The sequence below is a fragment of the Chaetodon trifascialis genome, chromosome 3, assembly GCF_039877785.1.
Source record: "Chaetodon trifascialis isolate fChaTrf1 chromosome 3, fChaTrf1.hap1, whole genome shotgun sequence".
Lineage (NCBI taxonomy): Eukaryota > Metazoa > Chordata > Actinopteri > Chaetodontiformes > Chaetodontidae > Chaetodon > Chaetodon trifascialis.
This window is the reverse complement of record NC_092058.1, coordinates 12,265,606-12,284,626: the sequence shown is the minus strand read 5'-3', so window position 1 is coordinate 12,284,626 and position 19,021 is coordinate 12,265,606. Positions and strand designations below refer to the sequence as shown.

The window sequence follows — 19,021 nt, the reverse complement described above, 5'->3', positions numbered from 1 at the left end:
CAGAGCCAGGCTCGTCTTAAAATCCACACTCGGCGTTGCTTCGATCGTTTTCCCTTCCAGGGACAACGTGAGGACGACAGTTCTGTGAGGAAGGAAGCCATGGTGATTTTGATGATGCTTCCCTGTCTTTGTCCTCAGGTGTGGGGGCCATGACGTGGTCACCACTGGCCTGCGGGATCATCTCAGGGAAATACGACGGCAGGGTGCCCCCCTACTCTCGGGCCTCTCTGAAGGTAGACGAACCTCGCTCGCTTCTGTTTCCTGTTTTTATCCCGCTCTGATCATCCGTGCCGGTGTCACTCTCCCATGTTTCCCTACTGGTTGCCAGTTGCTTGTTTGTTTGTTTATGGTGTGTTTGTGTCTTTCAGGTTCTGTAACTCTGTGCACACCTCATATCTGTGTGTTTTCAGTGCCATGTTGACGTCATGCACTGTGCGCCTCCTCCCGAGCAGCGCTGTTTGACGCCGTTTGCCAGCTGGTGTCAGCTTAACGCATTTTAGTGCACGCACATGAGCGCACACCATCCATGTGCGCAAAAATGCATACGCACAGAACAATAACAGTGCAGCATGTGTACACATTTATTCAGACGTGCTTGTTTTTAATTCGACCTTCAGGATACCATCACTTCTTAAACCCAAACTAAATAATTAAATCGCTAAATGAATCATGAATTCAGTGTTATTTCAAGCCACTCGTTTGTGACCTAGAATCATTTTTTAAAAGATTTTTGTTTCCCTCCAAGCATAAGGGAACTTCACAGCCATAACAGCTGCACAATAATGAGGAGGAGAAGCAATTTTAATGATTTCACTCAGCGAGCCCTCAGAAACCCAGAGGAATAATTCCCTTTGAGCAGCCGCAGTGTACACATTATGTCAAGAGACCACTTGAAGCTAACGCCTGACTTAATGCAACGATGTGTCCGTGTAGTGGAGTGGCATGTCGTGTATCTGTGGATTGTGTGTGTCAGTGACTGACATCCCGGTTCATGAAACTGGCTCCATGTTGGTGTTGTGCAGTTCTTTGGATGGCGTGTGTGGAATGTGCTGCTTCCTGTTTGGTCCAGTGTTGCCTGTGGATGTTTGTGGTATTTTGGCTCTTTAACTCAGTGGTTACTGGTTACTAATAGCATCTTATATAATTCCTGATGCTTGACACTATATAAAGATAACTCTCAGCTGAGCACAGATATCATATCAACAGGTGCATTAATAGTCAGCTTCGATAGAGAATTCTTCCTAGCTGTAGCTGTGTTTCTCTGACTGAGGTGTAACAGCAGGAGACAGAGGCACTTGTTTAAAAACAGGCCCTGGTGACACAGGAGCTGCGGCGCAGCGGTGTGAGCAGGGCTGTGTTTTTGAGCAGGTGTGCTGTGTTTTCGACAGGGTTACCAGTGGTTGAAGGACAAGATCTTGAGCGAGGAGGGCCGGCGTCAGCAGGCGAAGTTGAAAGAGCTGCAGGCAATCGCGGAGCGGCTGGGCTGCACTCTGCCCCAACTCGCCATCGGTACGCAGATACACTCTGCCGCTCTCTCTCTTTCTGTCTGTCTGTCCGTCCCTCGGCCTCGGACGGGCCGAGGTCAGCGACGCTCTCGCGGCTGTCCGGTTTGACTGTTGTTGTGTGTTGTGTTGTCATGTGTCCGTGCTGTGATGACTGCAGTTTTTACAAAGACATCAATGAGAAAAGGAGAGTAGGAAACAATAAATGGAGAGGAAATGACCACGAAAGGTAAATGGTGCATGTTAAAGGGACATGAACTCATATATCACCTTTTACATGGTCCCTCTGAGACCAGCAGCAATTGACTGAACATTAATATAAACCAGACGCTTTTCCTTTGAATACATAAAGACGGAGATGTAAATATGAACCTACAGGATGCAAACATAGCAGTATATATTTGTATATGCAGTCCTGTGGTTCTCCCCTGTGTTGACATGTATTTAACAGTTTCCAGTGTCAGCATTAAAACAGCATCCCAGTCATAAATCCAGCGACTGTCCGATATCGATTCACTGCCGGACAGGAAAGTGAGAATGTGCAAACCCTTGCAGACGCACACTCCTGCGAGGGCCGTCAAAGCGTCAGATGTTAGGGACTCGGCGAGTAAATCTGGGACTCCCTCTCCTATCTCGGCGCAGATCGAGGCAGATTTTTCAAGCTCGCAGTAATGCAGTGTCATAGATTAGGTTTCACGGCCCATTAGTGGACACCCTCATTTCTCCCAGTCGCTATAAATCCTTCCAGCGCTCCTGGGGGCAGTGCAGAAGATTAATGTCCAACATGTAGTCCTCCACGTCACCGTGGCTCTCTAGTACTGAATAAAAACTATATGATAATGACAGAATCCCTTCTGCCTTTGCCTTGATACTGAGGTCTGGTGCTCCTGGAGCAGGAGGTTGTGTGAGGGAGAATAGATTATTAGATGTGGTGGGTATTTCAGTGACCTGAGGGAAGGTCTGTGTTTATGTCCATCCAGTGTAAGACCTTCAGCTGGTGTCATTTTTAAACATATTCCTATGTTGGTGGAAGATTTGTGTAGAAATATAATCCCACTATTTTACAGTAAAACTCTAAAATGCTTTTATGCTGTAATCTGCTTAAAGAGTGTTTTCCTCAACTGGGGGAAAGAAAAAAAAATGTTATATTGCATAATACAGCTTGCAATTATAAAAGCACACCAAACAGAGCTGAGGTCTTTCAGTTCAGTTTTTTCAGAGAGATCAGAAAAAGAGTGCAGGACAGGCATTTAAATAAGGACACTGACTCAAGTATTGTGCTGAAGGGAATTTTTTTTTATGTACTTATACTTGAGTATTCCCATTTTATACTTCTACATTTCAGGGGGAAATGTTGTAGTTTTCCTCTGCATTTATTTCACCGCTGATCCAATATGCTGGATTGATAACGCACAGATACTAACACAGATACTGACCTTATTAAGCGGATCAGTGATCCGCTTAATAAGGTCAGTATGGATTCGGCCACAACATGACTGATTAAATACACTTTCTTCGTCACTGTCATTTTAAAAGTCTGTTTCGTTCAGTCGTCCCAGACTGGACAGGACGTCTCATTTTACGTACATAAAGTGATTCCAGCGAGTTCCACGCAGAGTTTACATTTAGGAGAGCGGCTGTATAAGATCGGTACAGTATAAAATATGGTTATAGATTAAAGTATCCCACAGCACACAGAAGGCATTTGTATAATTAGCTTCTTCTCAGCCATCTATAATGTTAAAATCCTGCAGGTCACGTGTTCATTCAGAAGTAATGATAATGAAATAATACGTGATAATGTAAGAAGACGTTCGGCTGCACAGTGAGTACTTTTACTTTTGATACATCAAGTACTCGTTGCTGATAATACTTCAGAGTCTCTCTTGAAAGTACAGGAGTTCTGCTTGTAGTGGAGTGTTTTTATGTTGTGGTGTGTGAAGGACCTGGTGTTGAAGAGTGTGTGTGAGTTTGGTCGTAGTTCACTGACAGACAGGAAATGCTGCAGCAGTTATCAGGATGTTTTAGTCGTGTGAAAAAAACAAATCAATGTGCTGTTTGTCAAGTGTTGTGCAGTGTGTTTGTGTGTGAATCAGGGTTGTGCCGTGAGTGTGTGTGTGTGTGTGTGTGTGTGTGTACAGTGGTGGTGGGGGTGTCATTGCTGTTTACTGGTCTCCTGCAGCGTGGTGCCTACGGAACGAGGGGGTGAGCTCTGTCCTTTTAGGGGCGTCCAACACCGACCAGCTGATGGAGAACATAGGAGCAATACAGGTGAGGTTTGCGTGTTTGCGTGTCACGTGTTTGTCGTTCTGCAGATCAAATCAGTGGTTTAATTTGTGAAAATGTGACCTGACCTGCTTCACGAGGCCCCCGTATTGGTGCTGGAGCAGCAGCCCCCTCTCCTGGGTACAGCTCGGCCTCTTGGGCAGTTTGCTGCTGCACGCTTGGGTGCTTTACTGTACCGAGTTAATAAGGTCAGCGGAGTATCGCTTGCCAGGGGGATTGGAGACAGGCTTACGGCCACTTCCTCCTCTCCTGATAAGACGCACTCTTTTAATGGGGTTTTCAGACCGGTGGGGGTTTACGTCCTCTCCTCACATTATGTCTGGCCTGCAGTAAAGAGCTTCCTGCTCTTCTCCTGCTTTGTGCGGCCTCCTGTGTGTGTGTACATGCATTAGTATACTAGATGTGCGCACACTATACATATGTCCCCTCTCCCTTTGGTACATTTGATATTTCAGATTTGAAATGCTATGCTCACATTTCCCCAGGGCTCCGCAGTATTCCTCTTACTGGGAATTCTACATCAGGGACCCTGAAATAGACACGCAGTCCCTCATCTGAACAGGAAGTCCACATAAATCTCCTTTTTCTTCATTTAGCATTTATTTAATGACCGCACTGTGGGAAAGGAAAATCAGAGAGCAAATCATCTTTTATATTTTGTACGTGGGAATAGTTCTCATTTAATTAAACAATTTGTCTATTTTAAACAATTTTCTGGATTCGTCTAAATTAAATTAAAGTAAAAATACTGTAATTATAGACAATATCATAACACCGACAGGAGGCATTCTGCTGTGTAATATATACTTTTACTCCTATAATTGTATAATATTTGAGTTAACATTTACTGCTTATACTGCAGTATTTGTACACTGTGTGAAGCATCTGAATATTTTCTCCTGTCATGATTTCCACTAACAAACCAGCTGAATGAGTAAAAGAAGGTTAAAAAAAACAAACTCAGGTATCGAGTTAGTGCATTTTAAAGAAATTAGATGTACATCATTTCTAAAACTGCGTATTTTTACACACCATATATTTTATTTCTATTTTTTTTTTGTTGCTTTTCATAGTAAACAAGTTTCAGACCAGAGGCCACAACGCTGGTCGATAAACCTGAGTCACCCTTCAGCACCATCTAGAGGCCGTGATGTGCAACTGCAGACACTTTCTAAAGGATTGTTAAACAACAAGCACCCAACACACCACAGACAGTAAATATACGAACATGTCATCCTCTGTGTCTCTGTCCCGTCACAGGTTCTTCCAAAGTTGTCGTCGTCCATCACACACGAGGTGGACAGCATCCTGGGGAACAAGCCGTACAGTAAAAAGGACTACCGGTCCTAACGCGCAGTACGGCCCCGCCCGGCAGGGCTGCACCGGGCTGCAGACGCAGCGCCCCACCTTTGCCTGATCCTCTGTTTGCTTGAGCTTTTACTGAGTGAGACCCTGGCGCATGAGTCTGGCCACACCAAGGCCACCCAGGGCACCTCATTTAGAGTCACAGGGATAAGATATGAAAAGGGGGAAAAAATACAATCACCTCCACAGGAGAAGGAAGGGATTGACAAAGAAAGACGAAAGTGGGAGAGAGGTTAGGGATATGCGCTCATACTTACATCAGTTATACAGTCAATTCAGCTGAACGTATTTTAAAACCCGTAGACTAAAATATCTTTTTAAAAAAATAAGCACACGCTTGCTTGGCAGCCAGATTTCTTTTTGGTTGTATTTTTTTCATTTTGTGCTTTTTTATTTTTATTTTTTTCCTAAAACTGAATGCAACTAAAAGGAAGATCAAGTTCATACTGTATGAATATAGGAGAACTGCTGTGTTGCACATGTACCATCGCCATGCTTTGTTCCCTGGACGCTCTGTTTACAAACACGTGTGTACTGTACGGAACAACAACAACAAAGCTCTTTGTGTAGTCGACACCATCAGTGTACGAGCCTCGTCGCGGGCTTCAACTATCAGCACTTTAGTATTGTCAGTCTCAGTGTTGGAGGGTAGTCGTGAGGGGGGGTGTAGACTCATATCGCCTCCTGTTCATCCCCCCCTCCTCATCCTCACTCTGTGTCCTCGCTGGCGGCGCGTTTGCCTGCCGCCCCTGCTGTCTGAGCTCGGCGGTGGCGGTCAGGATGAGGAGGGGCCCTCCGTCCTGGCCCTCGAACCGTCAGGAGCCGATGTGTCAGATGAGCTTTTTATTGGTCCCTAATGTTTGGAGCTGCAGCCTCATTAAATCAAATGCTTCACTGTGTCCCCCAAACCTGTCTCCAGGCTGAGGACTGTCATCAGCGCTGGCGCCGCACCTCATAGAAACCTTTCCTTGATCAAATTTCAAGTATTTTGCCTTATTTACAGTTGCATCAGACTGTGCTGTGGGCTCCCAGCGTAGACGAGCAGCTTGACGTGCGCAGTGTGTGCTGACCGGCGGACGTAGGGGAAGACGGCGGCGTGTGCCCAGTGAGGGCATGAGGGGCGGCAGCAGCTCAGGGAACAGCAGGTGGTTTGAGTCGTGTGTTGGCGTGCACGTGGTCAGGAGGTTGTATTTACTCGTCTGTCTGTCTTTCATGTGTGGACACTGGGGAAGACCGTTGACATTTTTAGCGTGGCTTGAGCCAAAGATCTCCTCCTCCTCCTCCTCCTCCTCCTCCTCATCTCTTTGAAAACACGGTTTCACTCTCACTTCCCGCGAGATTATAGAACTCATCTTGACGCATGTGCTGTCCAGCTTGTTATCTCTCTATAGTATGGACTTTACTCCATATATATCTTTACTTGACAATGCAGTTATACTAGTTAACAAATACGTCCTTCATATACAGAATGCGTAGTACAGCTACTCGCTTTAGGATCGGTAAGGTTCGTCTCAGGCCACATACCAGCTGAGACCTGTCAGAAGTATTATTGCAAAATTTGACGCCACCCTGTATCATCCTTCCTCCTCTGGGTGCTCTCTTACTGTGATTAAAGCACAAGTGGATAGCATGTGATACATCCTCAAAGCATGGACCCTCCTCACCCCGGGACGAGCAAGATGATGCTACTCCGCTTACTAACACGTGTAGATAACAGATCTTTACTAACAGCTGATAAACTATTGATTCTTAGCAGAAATAAAACAAGTACAGATTAAGTCATATTAGTGCGAATGACGATGTGAGTGAGATGGAGGCGCTTCTCGGAGGGAATAATCAAAGTGAGCGTTACTGTGAGGGATTTGCAGGGATGAGGTTTACAGTTCGTTAGTCCTCTGAAGTGATTTTCAACAACAGCAAAGTGATTTAAGGTCTCTGCTGTTGATCCTGTTTATGTGTGTGTGCGTGTGTGTGAATGTGTGGGGATAAATAATCCCTTGCTTTAATCTGTTGTATAAATTGATCCCTGTATTTGTTTGATTTGCTGTGTCTGAGTGACTAAACCTGGCGATGTTTTCTCAGAAGAAGAGGAAAAAAGTAAAGAACATTCAGTTCATTTAGTCTGTGGAGTTCCTGTCTTCATACTTTCATCAGGGAAAAGACTTGGAGGGGAAAGTTTGCTTATTTATGTTCTTGCCAAGAGTTGGACTAAAAAGACCACGCTCATGTCTGCTAAACACAAAGCTAACATTACCGCCAGCAGCTGGCTAACTTAGCTTAGCATAAAGACTGGAAACAGGGGGGAACAGCTTGTCTGACTCGGTCCCAAGGTGGCAAAATCCACCTACCAACACCTCTAAAGCTCAGTAATTAACAAGTTTAATCCATGCAAAAACCTTCCAATTTGTTTCCCATTACTTTAACCTGGACCCAAAAATTCCTAACCCAAGCCAATCGCTTCCTGCAACACCTAATTATTAACTAACGATGAAGACCCAGTGGCAGTAAACAGCTCGTGCAGCACTGCCTCCATCATTTCTCGCTGTGGGCATGTCAGTGCTGACAAGCTAGCAAGAAGCTCGCTAGTTAGCATTGTGTAACTAAGCATCCTGCTACGTTGTTTTGCAGACGTTAGCAACCTCGTGCCAAGATGCACTTTGTTTTTGTTTGGAACTGTAATCAGATAAGAAGAATCCCTTCAAAAATAACCTCCTCAGCAGACTCAACTTCCTGTCCCACTGCTGCATTACTGTTTCTTGTCTTTTTCCAGCAAATCACTGCGCAGCCTCCAGACGGCTTTTGTTTTGACGTTTGTTCATTTGGCCCTCCTGTTTTTTTATGCTGCAGGTCAGTCCAGCACTGCCTGGAATCCCAGAATGCCTTGCTAAAAAAAAATAAACAAATAAAACGAGCAAAAACATCACATTAGCCTGCAGAGTGCAGTGTTGCACAAAATGTTATGCTAAGCTAAGTTAGCCGGCGGGAGAGACATGAGCGTGATATCAAGCTTTTCACCAAATGCTCGGCAAAAAACGAATACATGTATTTCCCAAAATGTCCGGTTTGTTCTTTAAAGGCATTGCTGTACGTTTTGTTCGACCATGAGCGTTATTTCACTGCGTGCCGACCTGCCCAACAAAGACATTGTGGTGTTAAAAGGTTTCTGCACATTGTAGAAATAACTGTCAGTGTGTCCAGGCTGAAGTGTAACGACCCTGCGTCCTCGCCTGTGTAGGAGAACTTCGTGCTTTAAGTGGTCTGAGCTTCGTCACATTTCCTGTTCTAACATTTTAATGACTAGTTCAGAAATGAAACCAGAGCCACCGATGGATAGAGCTTATTTTACAGAAGGTTCTAGGTTATACAGAGAATATATTTTTATGTTCTAGCCTTTAATGCAGTGGAGAGAATTAAAAGAACTGTTTTTATTTTTTTCATCATGCTGCATTTTTCCTATCAGTATTGTATCGATTTTAAGACTGATGAAAAGAAGCCATTTTTTTGTGTTGTGTATGCATCATGAGGCGTGCTCTGAAGTGAATGCACTGGTGGACTGAATTCACGCTGAAGATGACGTAGTGAGAGCCTGGTATCTCCTGTACATAGTTTGACCTTTGTATATATTTCTGGTTGTGATCACCTCTGCCTTTTCTCTTTTCTTTTTTTAATTTTCTTTTGCAGGCGTTGCTATCTGCACTGTGCTTGAATCTGAATTTAGACAGGATGTACAGCTTCGATCTTCAATGAAAATGAAATAATGATAAAATAAGAATGGTAAACGAACCTTTGTGTGTCTGTCTTTATTGGCATTCATGTGTAAGATGTCACTCTGGGTCGTTTCTCTGGACTGTAGATTTGGCTGAGCTGCAAAGTCTCGTTTATCCAGCGGAAAATAAGGATGCTGTTAAACTTGCTGTATATTCAAGTGTATATAACTGTGTGAAATATAAATATAAAGCAATTTATACACAAAAGAGAATATTCAGACTCTTAACCTTGGAGAGGGTGCAAATGAATGCTCGCTGTGTAATCCTTAGTGAACTGTAAAACTCCAGCTGTCCATTAAGGCCTATTCAGTCAACAGGAATGTGCTTTACTGTGGCGTACTGCAAAAGTCTGAGGATCGTTTTAGTCTGTTGCATTGTACAGTAAAAGCACCATAGCACCACTGGACTGAGGGTAGTACTTCATATTGTAGAGAGTGAAAAACAGCTTCATAGTACTGGCAAGTAATGAAATGTGGTTTCAAAAGGTTGCATCATATCCAGCAATATCACCAAGTTCCTTACAAAATTAGATTATTTTATATACAGTACCTGCAAAGGGTATTTGGACAAAATATTAAACACAAAATGCCAGAAGTGCAGTAAACACCGCTGCGATCTCCTGACGCTGCACTCTGCAGGTGGAGTTTTTAAGACTAAAAGGTGTTCGATGCTCCACTGTGACGGCAACAGAATCACAGTGCACCAGTGAGGTCAGGCTGATGAAACGAGCTTCAACAGCTCAAAGGACACTTTGGCACAAAATTAAAAAAAAAAAAAAAAAGTTTCATCCAGCTCAGGTCCAAACATGAAACCGCAGTTCTCATCAGAGAGTCTGTTTCCATGAAGGTCTTCCAGCTGCCTGCTACAACTTCCCGTCGCAGGCTCTCACTCACTCGAGTCACTTCAGCAAAACCAAGCTGATCTGTCCCAGTTTTAGTTGGACTTTTCCAGCTTGATGGTGCTATAACGAGTTGTCATGCTGCGAGTCTCCTCTGCTGCTGTCGCCGAGGTGTGGGGGTCCACCTGAGGAAACAGAGAGCTGTGAGTCAAGCTCGGCCAACACGCAACATTCGCGTTTGATCAGAACTGACGTGACACCGGAGAGAAAGTGCAGCCTCAGCAGTTCTTCCCCAAACGCAGACAGAAGCTGAACTCTGTCAGCATTTAAACCGGGTATCTCCTCTTATTTCACCAAGTCAGCTGAAATGTCACTTCTGCTCTGACTGGAGGGCCAGTGAAGCTCGTCACCTGCTGTCTGCGTGTATGTAATGATGAAGTTAAGGTAACTGTTAAGACAGAAGGGATGCCTGCATGTCGGCCATGTTGGATCTTGGCTGCTGTACCTTCTTGACAGAAGAGTCCGATCCAGCTGTGCAGGCAGCCGCAGCGGCCGTTACGTCTGTCGCATTGCGCCCCGTTCTCACACTCGCAGGTCTCTGCACAGTCCGGCCCGAAACGATTCGCTCTGCAGTCTGATGCAAAAAGCAAAGCAGTTTAATGAAACTACACAGAGATCAACATACTTTTGACTGTTTGACATTTGAAATGGCGCTTCAAGTTTAATTAAGGCTTAACAAAGCCCAAGTTTAAGCTTAAACTGTAGGCAGTGTGTCCTTTCCCCATTTCCAGCCTCTATGCTAAGCTAAGCTGAGCCACTGTTGACTGTAACATGATATCTAACAGACAGACAGACAGAGGAGTGTCTATCTTCTCATCTAACCCTCTGATAGGGAGACAGGTCACATCTTCAGAATGCCAAAGAATAATTCGTCACAGCATTCTTTTCTGGAACAACATGTTTTTGGCTAAATTGTCCGATCAGGGCCATGCTTGATGTTGTTTACATCTTCTTTGATATGTAATCCATTGATGAGTCAATGACCAAATTTAAAGTTGAGTATTAACACCACCCAACCTTTAATATTCTTCAGCAAGTGCAGTGTTTCATCTTAACCCATCAATGGATAAGTTTGAATATCCATTTTGATGGACTTGCACTGAAGGTCTGGACCACTCTGTGTGTGTGTGTGTGTGTGTGTGTGTGTGTGTGTGTGTGTGGAGGATAGAAGATTACCGCTGTCACATCTGGGTCCAGTCTTCCCTGAGGAGCAGAGGCATCGTCCTGTCACGGGGTCACACGGTGTGTCGTCCTCACAGTCACACACCTTAGCACAGCTAAGACCGAAGGTACCCTGTTCACACACTGAGAGGACAACGGGGGAAAAAGAGGACAAATTAGGCTCAAAGACGACAGTAATCCTGTTCTTACGCTGGGGTAATCCACAGTGATTTGACTGACCTCTGTGACAGCGGGCGCCGTGGTATCCTGCAGGGCAGATGCACTGGCCTGACACGGGGTGACACGAGGCTGCGTTCATGCAGTCACACTGCAGCTGGCACAGCGGGCCGTGGAGACCAGGAGGACAAGCTGAGGACGAGGGATTCATGCCACGAGATTTAAAGCTGACCTTTATAATGTTCTCACTGGATTAATGAACGAGTAAAAACAAGAATAATCCAAAACATTATAAATGTGTGTAGCAGAACTTCCTTTTTCTGTCCTTCCCCATTAATCTTCTGACGACCTGAAGAAGATTTATCTTGTGACCCTCTGAGGGGGCCGACCCCGAGGTTTGGAACAACTGGACTGAAGGAGTTAAAACTAGTTTCACCTCGACCAGCTACAACAGTACAGAGCTGCTCACACATCAATGCATCTATATCGCAAATGACTCCAGATAAACACAGCTCCCATTTTCATTGGAATGAAGCAGGATAGTGTGATGGAGTCGCTCACTGATGTGTTTTTATAGTGTCTGGACAACTATGGAGCTCTGTGGCACAGAGGAATAAGATACCAGGCTTTAGCTCCACAAATCGTCCTATTAGAATCAGCTAATTGTTGGGTTTTGTCTTTAATGGAATATCCTGACAGTAATTATAATCTCTTTGTGTGTTAATCTGTCCTGTTCTCACCGTGTTCACACAGATGTCCGTAGTAGCCTGGACCACACTGACACGTCCCCGTCACTCTGTCACAAGTGCCATTATTCTGACAGCTACATTTCAGCTGGCAGTTGGCACCAAATCTGCCCGCAGGACATTCTGAGAGACGGACAAGTAAAACAGGAAGACACCGTCAAAAAAAGGGGAAAAAAAAGAAGCTAAATCAACCCTCTGACTCAACACGAGTCTCTATGTTTACATTGAACATGCTACAGCAGATCATGCATGTGATCATGAGCAGCAGCAGGAGCAAAAAAAATAAGCCTGACCGCATAAAAATCAAGATTGAAAAAGTGTGTGTTGTCACCTTTGTCGCAGTGTGTGCCGGTCCAGCCCAGGCTGCAGGTGCAGTTGCCAGTCGCAGTGTCACACACTCCTCCATTACTGCAGTTACAGCGTTGAGCACAGTCCACCCCAAACCAGCCTGGAGGGCAGCCTGAGGGCGGCAGACACACTCAGATTAAACTGAGGAAACCATGCTTCATTATCAAAACAGACAAAAGGCGAGATGAGGAAAAAATTGGGATTGGCAGGTGGCTTTGTGTTAACGGGGAAAATTCAGGTGCAGGTTAATGCAGCATCAGTATAACCGGTACAACAAAATGTATCAGCTGTACTGAAAGCTCACCGTGTCCACAGTCCTCTCCTCTGCGTCCAGGGATGCACACGCAGCGACCGGTGACCGGGTCACTCTGGGCTCCGTCTCCACACAGCGCTGCCCGAGCACAGTCGACTCCGTAACGTCCAGCTGGACATGCTGTCGCCATAGAGACACGCACCAGGTCACTCATCACGCCACACTAACATCCATCCATTATCTATACCGCCTATCCCTTTCGGGGTTGCGGGGGGCTGGAGCCTATCCCAGCTACAAGGTACACCCTGAGCCGGTCAAGGACAAACAAACATTCACACTCACATTCACACCTACGGACAATTTAGAGTCATCAATTAACCTGATGAGCATGTTTTTGGTCTGTGGGAGGAAGCCGGAGTACCCGGAGAGAACCCACGCATGCACGGGAAGAACATGCAAACTTCACACAGAAAGGCCCCGCCTGACCCGGGGATCGAACCGGCAACCTTCTTGCTGTGAGGCACGCGCACTACCTGCTGCGCCACCGTGCAGCCGCCACACAAACATATATATTATACATGAGGTTATATATGTATATTACTCATTTGTTCGCTGTCACCACGGCGGCTTCAGATGGACTCACTGATGTTGCAGCGTGCTCCTATAAATCCTGCTGGACATTCACAGGCTCCAGTGGAAGGGACACACTTCCCTCCATTGTCGCACTGGCACTTTCTCTCACAGTTTGGACCGTAACGACCGCCTGCACAAACTATAAAATAAAGACAAAAAGATTTTTTAAACGGCCTCTGCTTCCTCAGTGTAATGTCTATATGTGAATATGCTGTTTCACATACTTTGGTCGCATTTGGGGCCGTGGAAACCTGGAGCGCAGTAACAGGATCCAGACACCGGATGGCAGAGCTGGTTTGTCTCGGAGCACTGGCAGACCTGGTTACAGTTCTGTCCGAAGGTTCCTGGAAGACAAGCTGAAGGAGGGACGGGCAGGGGTCACGTGCAGTTACTGCTTTCTGGCGTGTCATAAATGTGTTATTCAGCGTGTTCTTAGAAATGTAAGACTAGGTTATAAAAAACAGCAAATGTGCAGAGAAAGCAGTGGAGGCAGAAGTCAGGACTCACTCTGTTCGCAGCCGTTCCCTGTGAATCCAGGAGGACAGCCGCACTCTCCAGAGACGTGGTGGCAGGACGTGCCCTGAGCACAGCTGCAGCGCTGCATGCAGCCCCTTCCATACGTGCCCGGCAAACACGCTGAAAACAAGCAACAACATGAGATGCTTAGAGCTTTAACTTCACTCCTCTTCTTAATCCTACTTGTAGATGTCAACCAGTTTGTAAATTTAACTGAAATCAGCATGTTTGGGAAGGGTTTTTGTTGCTTTGTTTAGCCTTAATTTATGTTTTGGTGTTTTTTCATCTTGCAAAAATACACAAGAAGCCTGACAAGCTCACGTCTGATCAAATGTATTTCATCAAGTCAAGCCAATTTATTGATATTGCCAAAAATTCTTTGAATAATGCCCTCTATCATTAGACACTCAATTAGAAAGAAATCTATAAACAAGAAACCTTAAACGGGATAAAAGAGACAAGAAGCTTCAAGAAGAACAGAGATGGAAACATTATTTCTGGACAGACATGCAATAGGTGTCAGATACACACAGTAGAGAAGCAGTCGTAGAATTACAGGTTGCAGAAACAGAACAACAATCAAGCCAATAAGTACATAACACATAATATTAAGTAAACATTAAATGTAATAAGTCAAAGAGTTTTATCTGAAAAGATTCCTCTAATCCTGCTCGTGCATGCAGACCTTTGAAAGCGCAGCAGGTTCACTATTAAAATAACAGGACAAACTCCATCCACCAGATGTTGCAAGAGCACCAGTCTCTTCGCTGCAGGTTCGTACCTCTGTCACAGAGTTTTCCTCTCCACCCTGGTGGACACTGACACTCTCCAGTGACGTGGTGACATGAAGCCCCGTGCACACACTGGCACCTTTCCTCGCAGCCGGCACCGAACAGGCCCGGTTCACATGCTGAGCAGAGAGCAAGCGAACTCTCAAAACACACCATATTGCCAGTCCAACAGTTTCCGCAGTGCAGCAGTTCCCATGAGGTCACGGTTTCTGTAGGTTCATTAGCTTTGTGCAAGTCACTGGCTCACCTCTCTCACAGCGCTGTCCGATCCAGCCGGCGCTGCAGCTGCACTGTCCGGTCTGTCTGTCACACTGGCCGCCGTTCTCACATTCACACTGCTGCTGGCAGTCGGCCCCGAACCGGCCCGCTACACACTCTGTGCAAACATACAGCAGCAGCGTACAACAAGCAGACAAGAGAAAGAAAACACATGAATCACGTGACACACACAAAACAGGCAAAAACCTGTATTGTCATATTTCTGCTGACGGCTGCAACATGTTTTTTTTATTTGTTTTTTTCCCCCATAATTGAGAGTTGGACACAGTATGGAGTTGGCAATCAGAGGTGGCCACTGACTTTAGAGGGTAAAGACGTTCCAGCGACAGTATTAGAGGTTTCCTGAGCATAAGGAGGGGGGCCAGGCCTGGCACAGCGCGACAGGGAAAGGTTGTAACAGGCACAGAGGGAGGATCGAGTGCGATGTGGAGCTCAGAGGGACACCGAGCTGGAATGTCATCACCGGGTCGACTGAGACTTTTATGGGGGCAGACTCATATGTGGTGCAGAAAAGAACTCTGCCAGCAAATAACCAAACGAGCTAAGGCAGCAAATTGAACTCGGGCTGATGTATTTCCCGAGCACAGTAAAACAACCACAGGGCACTGTTTAAAATGTTCACTTCAGGGTTCAGGTAATGTTATTCTCCTGCATTTCTGTCCAGACTAGCCAACATCATTATGGCTTTGGAAGACGAGGCGGACTTCAGCGTTACTGGAAGTGAGTCTGTAGAGCCGCCGAACAACAAGTCAAGACATCAAGACAAATCATCAGATTCAGCTCGACAACAATGTTTATACACCAGTGCATTTTGACTCACTTTAGGTGATTTGGGTTGGTGAAAGATTCATGTTTGTAATTCGATGAATTTGGCTTTTTGTCCAGCTCTATGAGCAGCATGTCAGCATGGGAGTTTAGAGAGAAACATGTCCTGTACAGAGACATTTAGTTCGCCTGGGTCCATTCTTAGACCCATGGTTTGGAAAAGGAAATAAGGAAAATGGTACAAAAAAACATTTCTGGGGAAATTGTTCTGCATATAGAGATTAAAAAGAAGCAACAGCGGTTAAAAGGATTCTGGTTTTGCACCAGCTGGGTCTTATTTTCGTAGCTCTGTCCATTGTTCACTGTTCTCTGTTTGGTAATAATGACACTGTACTGGGAATCTGGCAATCTGCTAAACACAAGTCCAGCAAGGTAAAATAAATAAAAAGGTTTCAAAATTATGATAAAACTGTTGCCTGGTTGCAACCCGACCATGTTCTGTTTTGAAACTGTGGTGACAGGTGTGACGTTGCTGCTATGATGTCAACATATCTATCAGCAGATTTTCTACTTTTGCTGAGAGTCGCGTGCTTCATGCAGAAAAAAAAAATCTCTAGATGACTGTTTCTGTTTCTTTTCCCATCAGCCACTGCTGTAGCAACATCAGTGTTCCCACATTCAAGTATGTTATTATAAATGACGGCCAAAAGCACAAAAATAAAACCCAAGTTGTAATAAAAATGAGAATTTTCCCTCCAGCCATCCATGTGAAGGTGGTTTTGTGGTAACACATACAGAGACTGTTACTCACAGCATTGCAGAGTCTTACCCAGTTCACAGGCTGTGCCCATCCATCCGCTGGCACATGTGCATTTTCCGTTGGTCTTGTTGCAGGTGGCTCCATTCTGACACAGGCAGCGCTGCCGACAGTCTGCTCCATAAAAGCCTGCAGGGCATTCTGGGAGAAAAACACACAGACAAAACCATCTTGTGACCCCTTATGTACCTGTAATATAGATGATGGCTTTGCTCTGCGCTGGGTACACTCACCTTCTGTGCAGTTGGGTCCAGTCCAGCCCGGCGTGCACGCACAACGCCCGCTGACCGGGTGGCAGATGCCATCATTACGGCAGCTACAGGTTTGGTTACATCCTTCCCCATAAGAACCGGTTGGGCATGCTGCCAGGAGAGGGACAAACAATATCATTACCCCTTCATGAACTCTGCTGATCAAAAGTGGGAATTCCAGTGTCTGGAAGGTGATACAGGCCATAGCATGGGGAACATCAAGTCGGTGCTTTCTCACGTGTGACTGGGCTGGGTTTTCCCAAATCCCTCTGAAACCAAGCGTGTTTTTGTTCCACTGTGAGTCAGCATTACAAAGATGTTGTCAGTGCTTCAATGCTGCTACACAAATGTCCTGATATGAACCGTCAGAGCCTCTGGTTCCACCCTGCCTTCAAAACACTGTCAACTTTAAGACCCTCTGCAGTGCTCCGGTCACTCACTCAGGTTACAGATCGGTCCGATCCAGCCGGCAGGACAGGAACAAAGTCCGCTGACGTGATCACAGCTTCCGCCGTTTAGACACGAACACTTCTCCTGGCAGTCCAGCCCGTAGAAACCCTGAGGACACGCTGAAACACATGCATGTAAAGACTACCTGTTACTAACATATATGCAAATTCAGTAGATGAGTTTGGCTTCATGATCTAGGAGCTTCTCTTACACTTTTCACAGAAGGTCCCAGTCCATCCCACCTGGCAGGTACAAGCTCCGCTCACGTGGTCGCACAACGCCTTGTTGTCACACTGACACCGACGGCGACAACCGAGACCAAACATGCCTGCAGGGCACTCTGAGGGAATCACACACACAGTTTAGACTTACAGGCTAATGATACGTAGCTTCAAGTGACGTTGAACACGTCATGTCTAATGTCAGCTTTTATAAAGGCTTGTTGTACAATGATACAATTATTCACAACAAAATAAGTACCTAACAAACAAGAGATCCAATGGCAAACAGAGACTAAACTGAAATATTGAAGCGGCTGTGTGCAGGATTTGAAATTATTACTTTGGCACCATCTAGTGGTAGCACCAAGAACAGCACTGTGCAGAGTGATAGCCATGCAGACTGCTAACGAATGAATGGAATGAAAGCAACACACACTGTATGCTCCACCAGTTTTTCCAGAGATTGTTTAATCTGTGTAGAAAATGACTCACTTTGTCAACAATGCTTCAGTCCTCAGACTGAAACATTCATAATAACGTGAGCACGTGATCGTCCCTTCAGTTTTTAATGCGACGCACGTGTCAAAAAGACTTTTCGTTTGTTTTTCCACAAACAAAAATTTAAAACAGGCTACGATCACATCAACAATTGTGCATGCCATAACTTGAAATCATGACACACTGTGGTCTTTAAATGCTGTAGCACAAACATAAACACATACTCTGATGGCAGTGCGTTCCAGTATAACCAGCCTCACAGTTGCACTGGCCCGTCACAGCATCGCAGCTGCCGTCTCCGTTTCTGCAGTCGCATGTTTCTGCACAGTCTGCCCCCCAGTGTCCGGCATCACAGGCTGCAACAGAAACATCAGTGTTGACATAACCAGGAACACCATTTGCCTTCAGATATGTAAGATCCGTGTTGTTACATAATTCTCTTCAGCGTTTGGAGCTGATGTTTTCCAGTGCTGTTACCTTTCCTGCAGTTGTGTCCAGTCCAGCCAGGAGCGCAGGTACACCTCCCGCTCACCGGGTCACAGCGAGCGTTGTTCTCGCACACACACTTCATCTGGCATCCTTGACCGAAACGTCCACTCGGGCACGCTGCACAGGGCACAACAAAATCTCTCAAACATCACGGCTAATCCACCATAATCCACTCCACCGGACTGCATGAAAGCAGCAAGTTCCCATGACAGGTTTGGTTCCATGATTCCACCGTCAGAGCCAATGGAATTATATTTCAGGGGAAGGATTTTAGCTAATGACCTCGGAGAAAAACTGCTCCTCTGTCTTGTAACATGTTGCTTTATTTCTTGTCCAAACTGCACCGCCGCACAATTTCAATAATCCGCAGTGCTGCCATCCTCCTCAGCTGCCTGAATGTTTAATGCACGGTGCTGTGGAAACCAGAAATGCAAACCGCTGATACTCACAGTTCTGGCAGATTCTGCCCACAAACCCGGGAGGACAGCTACATGACCCATTGTGTTTATCACAGACGCCTCCGTTCTCACAGACTGGGCAGGCTTCAGTGCAGCCTCGACCCCAGAAACCCTCCGGACACACTGTAAAAAAAAGATTGATATTCATATTTTTATCATTAGCATGTTCAATGTGTGCGCTTATTTTGCACTCAGCTGTTGAAAACATGTCTGCACTCACAGCTCTCACAGTGTTTCCCCGACGTCCCCGGTGGACACTTGCATTGTCCCGTCACTTGGTCACATGGGGCGCTGGTGCAGTTACAAGGATGTACACAACCTGGTCCAAACCTTCCCTCTGGACAGGCTGA

The 19,021-nt window shown here is 45.7% G+C and overlaps 2 protein-coding genes across 4 annotated transcripts in view; one reads left to right on the top strand and one right to left on the bottom strand.

The window, feature by feature from the left end:
• kcnab2a (potassium voltage-gated channel subfamily A regulatory beta subunit 2a) overlaps positions 1-8,936 on the top strand; it is an 84,709-nt gene extending 75,773 nt beyond the window's left edge. For all 3 annotated transcript variants that reach the window (XM_070959336.1, XM_070959335.1, XM_070959334.1), the window contains 4 exons: positions 139-233; positions 1,389-1,509; positions 3,685-3,773; positions 5,049-8,936. In XM_070959336.1, coding sequence (XP_070815437.1) covers positions 139-233; positions 1,389-1,509; positions 3,685-3,773; positions 5,049-5,138 — 395 coding nt within the window. In that variant the 3' untranslated portion in view covers positions 5,139-8,936. The remainder of the gene's footprint in view (positions 1-138; positions 234-1,388; positions 1,510-3,684; positions 3,774-5,048) is intronic.
• The window catches only part of megf6b (multiple EGF-like-domains 6b), a 59,292-nt gene continuing 46,956 nt past the window's right edge, over positions 6,686-19,021 (bottom strand). The window contains exons 19-38 of the mRNA XM_070994166.1: positions 18,892-19,017; positions 18,663-18,794; positions 18,202-18,330; positions 17,949-18,080; positions 17,217-17,345; positions 16,996-17,124; positions 16,538-16,666; positions 16,317-16,445; positions 14,691-14,819; positions 14,434-14,562; positions 13,644-13,772; positions 13,361-13,492; positions 13,147-13,275; positions 12,555-12,683; positions 12,234-12,362; positions 11,897-12,025; positions 11,220-11,348; positions 10,995-11,123; positions 10,264-10,392; positions 6,686-9,943 (exon numbers count right to left, since the gene is read on the bottom strand). Coding sequence (XP_070850267.1) covers positions 9,882-9,943; positions 10,264-10,392; positions 10,995-11,123; positions 11,220-11,348; positions 11,897-12,025; positions 12,234-12,362; positions 12,555-12,683; positions 13,147-13,275; positions 13,361-13,492; positions 13,644-13,772; positions 14,434-14,562; positions 14,691-14,819; positions 16,317-16,445; positions 16,538-16,666; positions 16,996-17,124; positions 17,217-17,345; positions 17,949-18,080; positions 18,202-18,330; positions 18,663-18,794; positions 18,892-19,017 — 2,519 coding nt within the window. The 3' untranslated portion in view covers positions 6,686-9,881. The remainder of the gene's footprint in view (positions 9,944-10,263; positions 10,393-10,994; positions 11,124-11,219; positions 11,349-11,896; positions 12,026-12,233; positions 12,363-12,554; positions 12,684-13,146; positions 13,276-13,360; positions 13,493-13,643; positions 13,773-14,433; positions 14,563-14,690; positions 14,820-16,316; positions 16,446-16,537; positions 16,667-16,995; positions 17,125-17,216; positions 17,346-17,948; positions 18,081-18,201; positions 18,331-18,662; positions 18,795-18,891; positions 19,018-19,021) is intronic.